Source organism: Labrus bergylta, chromosome 11 (assembly GCF_963930695.1).
Source record: "Labrus bergylta chromosome 11, fLabBer1.1, whole genome shotgun sequence".
NCBI lineage: Eukaryota > Metazoa > Chordata > Actinopteri > Labriformes > Labridae > Labrus > Labrus bergylta.
Genome location: NC_089205.1, coordinates 20,118,523 through 20,129,972, shown reverse-complemented (window position 1 = coordinate 20,129,972; position 11,450 = coordinate 20,118,523). Strand labels below are relative to the sequence as shown.

The window sequence follows — 11,450 nt, the reverse complement described above, 5'->3', positions numbered from 1 at the left end:
CAGCTGGTCTGGAAAGTGGAGAGCACATGAAGCACGAGAGGAAGAGAAGAAAGAGAGAGCGGAAGAGAGTGGACACTCAGGGTGTAATTGGATGAATACTTGTCACTGACAGGGTCTGCTCCTGAAAATGACAGCTCTCTTATTTCACCCCGCAACTCCTAAAAAAAGGCCTCTCTAATTTATTTGTACTTCTACATCAGACACCCACATATAGTCATCAACATCATCATCAGTATACTGGAGTTTGAGAGAGATGAGTTCAGATTGATTGCATGATTACATGGAATTACTCAACCCTTGCTCTCCGTGGAGAGTCTGGTTGTTGATGAAAATCAAAGATCCAAAGTGTACTCAGGTGTTTTGTATGATCTTTCAAAACAAGTGCAATAATCAGAGAAAAACTATTGCCAAAGCTCCAGTATCTCATATTAAGACAAGGACAATTACATCTGCGTCATCTATTTTGAAACTGCTATCCCTGGTGTTCTGATTGAATACACCTGGGTTTTGCTCCATTACTGTTATCTGCAAATGACTGTACCCTCTATTTTCTCCCTTCAATAACAATCAAATTTTCTCCTCTTGCAATCCCATTTCCCTCCCATGTGGCTGTGATTTCTGTTGATCAGTTGTGTTGTTTTAATCGTCCTTCCTTTGCCGTGGCGAGAGAAGACCCGTATAACCATTGTGTTACTCAAGCATCCATGCCTGTTACCTCGTTGCAGCATGTGTTCTGTGCAAAAATACAATACAACACTTCTTTTAGAAAATGTGTTGCATCTCACCACAGGAGGCTTCTTCTGACCTGTGCTACTCCTGATCTGTTAACTAATCAACACAGTTTATACTTTGCCTTTCATTTGAATTCCCCCTGCTGTGTTCCTATCTTCCTCAGTTATGCATATATGTGCTCTGCTACTCTGCTGCCTGGCTGGAGGAGAGCCCTGCCTGCTGATGGCACAGTCTAATCCAGGTAGAGTTAATCAGGCAAGATATGCAGCAATGGTGGGCCTAATCCCTGTTCTGCTAAAGCAACACAGGCTATAAGATGGAATTTCAGAGTGAGAAGGATAATGCTCCTGGTAAAATTATGATTGTGTAGTATTAACTATGTTATTTTTCTGGACCTTCCATGAAGAACTTATACACACAATTAACTTCAACAAAGCAACTTGCCCCAAAAATAGTACAGAATATTGTGAATGGAAGAGAATCAAATATCTCCAGGACTGATAACCATGACTCAATTTGTGTGTCTGCTTCTGTTTTATTACTCACTGTCTCTCAGTTTGTCCGTCTCAATCATAGCGGAACATGTTCTTTAAGAACTAAAACCACACAGTCTACATTCCCCTGGAGGTGCATTTCTTCTCATACAGTACAAGGGCTTGATAAAACAACTCAAACTAGCTCTAACATATTCGATTTCAAACGTTATATACTGCAGCTAGACTTCAAATCTCAAATTGTGGGTGACAAAGAGAAGCCATTTTTAGCAATTTGACTAAATTGTTATTCTTATCATCTATATCTATCACAATCAGTGCATCCCATATAGTTCAAGCTTTCAAAAGATAACTTGAACTAGAAGGTAAACACTACATCAAATAAAAATCTATCCTATCAACACAGCAGGCATTAAATACTTCATGGGCATGGAGCCTTCATATCCCAAATGGTTATGGAAGTTAAAAAAATGCACATAATAAAAAGGTTACATACATTTATAGATAAACCTGACAAGGCATACATAAAAAGTCTAAGGCCTGTAGAACCTTCCATCAAATTACTAAAGAATAATACCTAGTGGAGGTCTAAAACAGAGACGTAGCTAATTATACTAGTGCTGCCTAGAGTAGGCTAGAGTTCCCAAACTTTCCAGCTCCTGACTCCAAAAAAAGGGGGCCAGAGACTGGGGCCCCCTACTGTCCCTGGAGGTGGTTAAGTCATACAACGTAGAGCCACGCTTGAATAGGCCTATCCAAACACTGGTCACATGAAAGAACAACACAAAAGAATACAACAGCCTAAAAACCATGAAAATTATATTTATATAAGATTTAATTATAAGTAATTTCCATGTAAGACCTTAGCACTAAATTAACATACAAAACCTTAAAATAGTCCCAGAGGTGTGCACAACTTAATGTGGAAAGAGCAGCAGACACCTACATTATTGCTGCCATGAGCATATTATATTTTCAGTATTTTACACATGAATTTTGAAGATGTGTTCTTTTGTTCTTTCTAACAAATGCACCATGAGACATCCTCATCACCAGAGTTGTTGGAGCAGGGCTGACAATGGCAAAACCTTTCTTTACAAGTGACACACACCTCTGATAATGTGTGGTACCATCCCAGATGACATTAGATCACTTCTTATGTTGTTGTTTCATCATGCTATGAGAATAACAGTTTAGTGATCTTGCTATTTCCTGATCCATTAACATCACATTTAAAAGAAGAGCACTTCCAACACCACACTCTAATTTATCACTGCGTCCCCTTACTTTTAAATGTAGAAGTTAACAACACAGAGGTATGATTCATGCCCCTGCTCACACTAGATTTGTGCTTCTTGTGAGCTCAGGCTCCCATCAACTCATAGGTGGTTTTGTACTGTATACTGTATACTGTGCCCTGCTCACCATGGTAGTTTTTGTGACAGCAGTGTCATGGGAATCTCTCTGCACCATGGTAAAGGGGATCTGAGTTTAAAAGAGAATCATTATTGTAAAGAGGTGCTGATCTCTGTGCTGTGGCTGACCCTGGCACCTGCTCAACCTGCAGAAAGAGGCATCATTGACAACAAGGGACCCAAGATCATTCTTTAAAGAGCTAAGGGCTCTGTGCTGGGACTTCCTCTTTTTTGACCTAATTGGGCTGTGGCCAGTCTCACCTCCTCGTTCCTCACAAGGAAACCCCATGACAGCATCAGCATGCTGATCTTCTGAATTGTCTGGTGTCCTCTGTGCCTTAAACCATTAGCTCTAGAAGTAGATTGTTGCAGACAAGATTTTTGCCACCCTTGCCTCAATTTAAAGCCTTTTTCTTGTACCTTTGCCTCAAAGTGTTTAATTTTTCTTCTGAGGCCTGAAGTAAAGTTTAGTACGTGAGTAAAGTTTATTTATATAGCACCTTTCAAGAGCAGAACGTCACAAAGTGACGAAGTCTGAACAGATAGGTCTTTAGCTGCTTTTTAAAAGTGTCCACAGAGGTCAACACTCAAAGTTCTAGGGGAAGAAAGTTCCAAAATGTGGGAGCCACAACCTCAAAGGCACAGTCTCCTTTGGTCTTTATCCTCATGCGAGGAACAGCCAGCAGACCCTGGTCAGAGGACCTCAGGGACCTGCTGGTATTATTAAGGAAACACATTAAAACAGCTGATGGCAAGATAGTTGGAAAAATAAAGGTAAAGGCAGAAAGGATTAAAAATCCCAATCTGCCAAAACAACTTTTGAGAACTGTATTTTCTATATTATAACAACATCTGATTTTCTCTACTATAATTGTTCTTTTGTGTGTGTGTTAGCACATAACTTGTTCACAGTTATAAAACCTTCTAGTTGAACATACTTTAGAAAATGATGTGTATTTATATATGTATTTGAAATAAACATATGCATTCATTTTAGCATTTTATGAGTTAAAGTGGTGCCATCCTGACAGCTCATCATAAACATGCAGTCATCAGACAGTGAATGTGTGTTTGCTTTGCCAAATGTGAGAATTGTTCAATCTCACATTTATTATTCAGCATGATAATCTCGGCATCTCTCTGTTGCATCCTTTCATCACTTAGCTTTCCTCCAATTTTAGAAACCCCAAACATGGATCTGATTTCTTTATTAGATTAGCATAGTGACTCATCCCATACATAAAAAAAGCCATCATCACTGCAGTTTTCTCAAATTCTGAGTAATTCTGAGATCTCTGGATCATTCCCTGCCCTGTGTTAGGCAACCACATGGGCCTGAGTGAATGGTGCTATTATGGCGAGACCATTAGTTTCGGCTGCAGTTTCTATGGTATCCATCCTCTGTGACTTTGGCTTTCTCTACATAATAGGTAAAATGAAAGCTGGAAAAAAGGCTACCCGAAGAAGAAATGGTTTCAAGACTGAAAAATTACAGACAGCCGGGATTATGGTGAAAGAGACGCCATCATCATGAAAAGAGAATGAGAGAAATCTGTGCAAGACATGGATCAGTCACTCAGCACTGGAGCCTAATCAACATGCAAAGCCAAAGTCATTGACTTTTTACACTTCTCTTTTCGACCAAAAACCCTTTTCAACAGACTTATTGTACCTCACAGTAAATGCAATAGCCCTACAGCTGCGTTAAAAGGCTCTTATGTTTCAGGCTATGGGCCTATTGATTCAACTTTATGGTCCCCTTAGGGTTAGTTAAGCAAATATACACTTATTTGTATTTTGGTTAATGATGTTATGATGTTATAGTTTTCACTCCCTTCCATTACCCTTTACTGCCTAATTTTTTTGTTATTTGGTCTAATCAAACATCCAAGGCTCACATATTTTGCCTCTTTTTATCCTGCTGCCAATAATGTTGCATTGAAAACGTACTTTTATGGCCCTTGTCTGACTGAAACTGATGTCATTTGGTAACTACTGCTTCTTCAATTGTGATTTACGCTCCTTAATTACTGGTGTTTTTTGCAAACACTCAAACTAATGTTGGTAGAAAAGTAGAATAATTGCCAAATAAAATTCACAAGCGGATTTTCGACCGGGCTAACAGAAAGTCAGAATATTTGCTAAACAAAAGAGCTGATTCGAAACAGACATTAAGTTGAAGCAACACTTTGGACACTGTCAAAACAACCAAATCATTACAGCCTGCTTAGAATTAACACTTACAACATGGCTGCTGAATTTCCCAGAAGTGTGTTTGTGTGATTTTATCATCCCTGTATTTGTGGTCTAATAACCGCCTGCACTTCATTTCAACCCAAGCTGACATAAATTACTTCATATTCATGACAAATAATTTTGTACAACAGCTCCTACCTCTGTCTTTTGTTAGGTGAACACCCACGCGTCATCAATGAATAACATCTGGTCATCATTTGCTCCGTATAAAAAACAGAACGATGACAAGATTTAGTAAATATGTCGGTAGAAGTCATGCCCTCATTACATCTTTCAGTGTCCTTCCTGTGTTTATTCATACACTGTCAACAAACCTAAAGTGTGTCTACAAAGGATTTTTATGAACTCTTCACTTATTCTCCAAACAGGCATTTAGCCAAGCCATGAGACACATCCTTGAATCTCTCTAAGCATTTTATCATTTTGATGGCCTTTTCATTTTATTAAAAAAAACTAAAATGAAGGGTGTCTCTTTTTTTATTCTTCCAATTTTAAATATAATGTATCTAGTTTATTTAACATGTAAATAGTGCTATGAATTATTATTATTGATTATTATAATATTATTTCTAACACTGTGCAGTTTGAAGAGAAAATCAAACTGCTGGGCAGACATGGGTTGATTAAACAAAGGTTAAGAAAAGTGAAGGTCGACAATTAATGTAAATAGAGAAATACTGCATAGAAAAGTGCTGCCCCCCCCGCCCCCTCTCCTGTCTGTCCCCGATTGGACGTCAGAGACACAATCTCTCCATCTTCCAATTTATTCTCCCGCCATGGGAGGAACAACAGATCAATCAGTGTTGGATAATCAATGTTAGTCTGAAAGCAGCTGTGTACAGCGGGGAAAAATGTCTGACGTTTTTAGTTTGTTATTGTAGGGAATAGCCAGGCGTGATGTTTGTATGTAAAGGCCTCTGGAGTATGAGGATTTAATTAACCAATGACAGCTGGGATTTCCACAGCATACCTCAGAGACTCTGGGCCTCATCATTCTATCTCAGGGCCAAATCAGCATGGACACTGCTGCCAAATCCCATTCAGAGCTTTCCTTTAGCTGTCTTTCACATTATCACTGAGAGCGTCAAAGGAGTGTCATGTTGCTAGAACAATAAAACCATTTGATTCAAGACAATTATGGTTGTTCTGTTCTTTTTTTTTTTTTTTTTTTACATATTAGTGTAAAAATGATTTCTATAATTACCGTGTCTATCTTGATTTCTATTTATCTTTTCATTTAATAAGGTTGAAGTAGATCTGTAACAAACTTGTTGCAGAAGAAAATAAACAAACACATAGGGACAGTTGTAGATAAGAATAAAGTTGTGTGACAGTATGGTTGCACATTACCTGAGTTCAAATGTCATGAAAGGCACACTACTACCACCTGGTGGTATAAATTGACTTCTCATTTTCAAGGACATGAGGCTTACAAATATAGTCTCTTTAAAAAAAACATGGAAGTGTACTGAGGTTAACATATACATGTGCATTTTTTTTTATTTTGGCAATAAAATAAGTCCATATTTAAGTATGGTCTCCTAAAATTTGTCAGTGGAACCTCTAGACATCAGGTGTTTCCTCGAGTTCTTTTCTGACCTCAGTAAGATTATGTAGCATTTTGGGGCAAAAATGCAGCCGAGAAGTCCATAACTAGAGGCCAAGATTGCAAACACCTCTGTGACTGTGGAGTACTTCCCTGGAGAACTGATGTAGGCGGGAACAAAGGCTACCCACACGGCACAAAAAATTAGCATGCTGAAGGTGATGAGTCTGGCCTCATTAAAGTTATCTGGGAGCTTCCTTGCAAGGAAGGCCAGGAGAAGGCAGAGGCAGGCCAACAGGCCAATATAGCTCAGGACCAGAGCGAAAGCTACAGTTGAACCTTCGCTGCATAAAAGAATGACAATCGCGCTCTCTCGAGGCATGAGTTTGCGTGGAGTGGGAGGAGCAACAACCAGCCAGACTGTACAGATAATTACCTGCAACAGAATACATATTAATTTTGGAACATTGGAATGATGAATTATTATAAGTAATTTACAAGTCAAAAGTCCTTACCTGGACAAGTGTACAAAAAGTGATGATTGCCTTTTGCTGGGCAGGCCCAAACCATTTCATCATATTGCTACCTGGGATTGTAGATCTGAAGGCCATAAGTACTACAATAGTTTTCCCAAGAATACAGGAGATGCAGAGGACAAATGTGATGCCGAATGCTGTGCGTCTCAGCATGCAAGACCACTCAGAGGGCCGGCCAATGAAGGTCAGAGAACACAAGAAGCATAAAGTCAAGGAGAAGAGCAGCAGGAAGCTCAGCTCGGAGTTGTTTGCTCTCACAATAGGGGTGTTTCGGTGCCAGGAGAATATGAAGAAAACAACACATGTGCAGAAGGAACCAATAAGCGAAATAGCCGTCAGGGTGATGCCCATGGTGTCGCTATAGGAGAGGAACTCCACTTGTTTGGGTATACAGGCTGTCCTCTCATCATTGGACCAGAACTCTGGAAGGCAGCGGACACACTCTATGGCATCTAAAGGGAAAGACAAGACAACTTTGAATAATTGTCAGATTCTCAAAAATATTATGGGCAGTTGGCCTTTCCTCACCAATCTGATTGCTAATCTCCCCAGCTGTGCACACCACACAATCATGGCAGCAGATAGGGAAGTGAGGTCTAATTGCCTTCCGGGTACCAGGGGGACAAATGCTGCTGCATACTGACAAGGGAACCTAATTAGGACAGGAAACGCACGCTACACTGGTCACAACACAGTCCCATAATGAAGTAAGTAGTGAAAGAATGCTATTCACATTTGGGTTAATTGTATTAAGATCCCTACTTGGGTTTGGTTGCCATTCCACATTATGTTCTGCTCTTGGATCTGGAGTTTTTGCTTTCCAACTATAGTCGTCTCATCAAATTTGCCAATAGTGACAAACTCCATTTTCCCGTTTGGTTTGAGCTGCCAGTTTACCAGGTCATACATGGCTGCAGGGTCACCATTCTCATCAAACTTGGTTTCATCACCAAAAGAGTTCAAGTAATCCACCTGTTTTATGTAATGAAGAAGCTAACGGGGAAAAGTACAAATTAACATCTTACAACATCAAAAGATAAAACTTAGACGTCTTACTTGAACTCTGTTTATTCTAGACTGAAATAGTGAACATTTGGAATATTACCTGCCATGGCTGTATATTATCTACATCTGGACAGGTCTGCTGAGGAAATGGCCCTTTTCCTTTCACACAGCTTCTCATGGCCTTGAGTGCATGAACAATGGCATACACAGCTTTATAGACATTGTAGGAAATCCTTAGCTGTAACACATCTGAATAGATATTGGTTACACTCCCAAGCTCTTCCTCTCCAGTGCATGGAGGTTTACCCTCATCATTGCGTTCCTGACCTTCAGCATGGACACCGAGGCTGCACTGAAACACCTCTTCCCAGAAAGGTATCAAGAATGGATCTTCCAGGGCATCTGGGTTCAATGGGTGCAAACGAAGCAGAAAGTCTTGCAATCCTGGGATGTCTGCTCGTCGAATGGCAAATCCCATTGAACCCTGGAGGATGGGGTGGTATTTTTTTGGGGTGGAGAGGACGGCAGCAGTGCTCCAAGCCTCACTGGCCAGCCACTGAATACCAGTGAGCTCCTCTCTAAATTCAAGAGACATGTAAATGAGATTTTGTTAGATAACTTTTGGGATTGAAAAACTTCAGAGATTTCAATCAGTGAGAAGTTTTCAGAACCAAATGTTGATACAGGATTCAAATCATATTATAATGATGGAGTCTATATATAAATATCATGCCTGAGCGCTTCATCAAACAAGGCAGCTGCATCTTGTTCCACAGCAAACACAAGAATCACCCGAGCCCCAGAGGAGCGGATCTTTGAAATGATGGAAGAAATGGCAGCCTGTGCTCGGTTCTTTGGGATGATCTCATGGAGGGCAACACAAGCACCAAGCTTTCTAACCTAAAATAGCAAAAGAGGAGGTACATGACAACTTACATCTTCTAAATTTACAGTATGCTCAATTAGTTATACATTAAAATATGACAAAATAATAATTAATTCCAAAAAGATATTCAATCAAGGCACTGTGACCAACCTTATAGGCAAAAATGTTTGCCCCACCTTGGCCATAGGCATCATCTCCTGCAATCACACCAACCCAGGTCCAACCAAAATGCTTGACAAGTTGTACCAGTGCATCTACCTATGGACACATACAAAGAGGAAGGGGCTGTTTCACAGTGTTTCATGGAGGTCGTCACATTTCAATGCATCTCATTGTTTGTCTTCTGCTTCTTACTTGGAAAAAGTCACTAGGCATGGTCCTTAAAAATGCAGGGAACTGATCTTTGTCACTGAGACAGGCACAGCTGGAGAAATAACTAACCTAGATGGAGGAAGGAAATTTGCCAACTTAGTACACTGTTAAATTTACAGTAAATTACTACGAGAAACAATATATACTGGCTGTTGTGTTTGACCCCAGTGCTATGAACAACTGTCGCAAGAAGCAAAACGCACTGCAATCTCTATTTCCCCAGAAGCTTTTATATACATCAAATCTCTGGTACACAGATATAGAAAATCTACAACTGCTTTACCTGTGGAACCTGGTAAACTCCCAGGAAACGGGCCACAACGAGAGATTGAGTAGAGCCTCCGTCTCCTATCACTGCTGGTACGGCACCATGACATGTACCAATACCCTGTGTCACTCCTTCAACCATTGAACCGTTCTCACTTCCCATTAACTCCATGGCTGCCTTCAAAGCCTGATGGGGTGTACTGCATGAATCATAGATCTTATAACCCAGGGTGATGTTGGGCAGCAGTATGCCCTCTCGGTTGATCTCCTTAATGGCAAAGATCATAGTTTGCATCCAACGAAATGTCCGAAAGTTAAATCTGGGAGAAGAAAAAAAAGATGACAGAGGCAAAGTGGAGTGCATTAGATACTGAACAATATTGTAATTGTGAGACATGATACAGTTGTTGTTTATTTAACAAGTCCAAAGTTAAAGCAATTTGAAGACAAGTAAGGAAATAGCTTACCTGGTGCACTGGGTTGGAGGAGGCGTAGAGGTGAAGGATAGACTTGGCTCCTCCACCATGTCATGAAGAGAAAAGAGTCCCCCCAAGGTGATGTCCCCATTTTTGACCAGCACAGGTAAGGAAATTGAACCTTGGATAATATCACATTGCTGGATCTGGTCTTGGTCGGAGTTTGGAAAAATCACACACAATAGTAGACTCAAAAAAATAAGCTGAGAGCTTCTCCATGAAAGACTCTGCATTTCAGATCCCATCCAAAAGTGATTCATCACTCCCTTGGGTCAATTCACCATATAAACTTTGAATTACCTGTCAGTACAGTTGCATGCCAAAAAAATGATTGGTTAACCTACACAAACTGTGGAAAATGAGCCAAACAAGCACACTATAAACTTAAAGAGCATGAAAATATTTGATAGTGGTAAGTAAAAAGAAAAAAGTAGAGCACATGAAATTAAAACAAACACAGAATATTCAGTCTATATTTAGAAATCTCATTTAACCCAAGCCAATTAATAAAACACATCTCAGCATCAATCTAAGTTGATATCTATAAGATAAAGCCCCATTTTTATCCAAACTCATCAAACTCTTTAAACCATCTGAATCTCCCTATCATTTAGACTACACAGACTAACTAGCTGGTTTTAAGTATCAAGTATGAGTTGCTGCAGTGTAGCCTTTATATACTGAATGCCTCAATTTCCCATGGGCTTCCGATCAATGGAAAAAGAGCCCACAGTTTCACAGTAAGTAACAATGAAAACAAGTCATGGGAATGAGCACTTGACCCTAATGGTGAAAGACATGAGCTGTGTCGTGTGGCAAAGTCATGCCTGACTAGGCCTACTTCATCCTCCAGTGATGTGAAGTGGCAGGCAGAAGGCCCATGTCACAAGGGGCTGCTTTACTAAGTTACAGACCTTTCAAACACAATAACACATAGACACATACAGGCAAACAACCCTGATACTAACGCTGAACTATAGTGAGAGGGGAACTTCCAATATGTGGCATTACCATGTCAATATTGTTCACAGTGATACACAGAAATGGTCAAAGATGAGAATTATATTGATTGGAAAGGGCAATAAAGTGCGGGCTAAAATACAGATTTACTGTCAATTACTTCCAGATATTTCTCTTAAGTGCTTCCTGATGTTTGATTGCTTTTACATACTGTCAGTCTTTATTCCAGTTTTCATTGTTTATGCATGAGATATCTTTAGGGGTTAATACGGTTTAATACGGTGAAAATAATAAGTTGTTATGCTTTTTTGAACATCATTAGTAAAAATAACCCCACAGGCAATAAAACACAGCACTTCAGAGTGTGTAGCAAAGACCACTTTGAAACATGTTGTCATGCCTTGGGCCATGTAGGTCTCCTTATTATCTTAATATGTCCCTTTGTGACACTCAGACAAGAGGACAGAGGGGCCCCAGGATAGAATGTTAGTGTTATGAAATAGTG

The 11,450-nt window shown here is 39.9% G+C and overlaps 1 protein-coding gene across 1 annotated transcript; it reads right to left on the bottom strand.

Moving 5' to 3' along the window:
• Positions 1 to 5,655: 5,655 nt before the first annotated feature.
• On the bottom strand, positions 5,656 to 10,582 carry LOC109985743 (extracellular calcium-sensing receptor-like). Its single transcript, XM_020636143.2, has 10 exons — positions 9,977 to 10,582; positions 9,526 to 9,829; positions 9,225 to 9,311; positions 9,021 to 9,128; positions 8,718 to 8,884; positions 8,085 to 8,562; positions 7,742 to 7,972; positions 7,508 to 7,631; positions 6,959 to 7,431; positions 5,656 to 6,879 (listed from the first exon to the last, which is right to left on the bottom strand). The coding sequence occupies exons 1-10, from the start codon at positions 10,243 to 10,245 to the stop codon at positions 6,439 to 6,441; spliced, it is 2,682 nt and encodes an 893-aa protein (XP_020491799.2). The 5' UTR covers positions 10,246 to 10,582; the 3' UTR covers positions 5,656 to 6,438.
• Between the last annotated feature and the right edge of the window lie 868 nt (positions 10,583 to 11,450).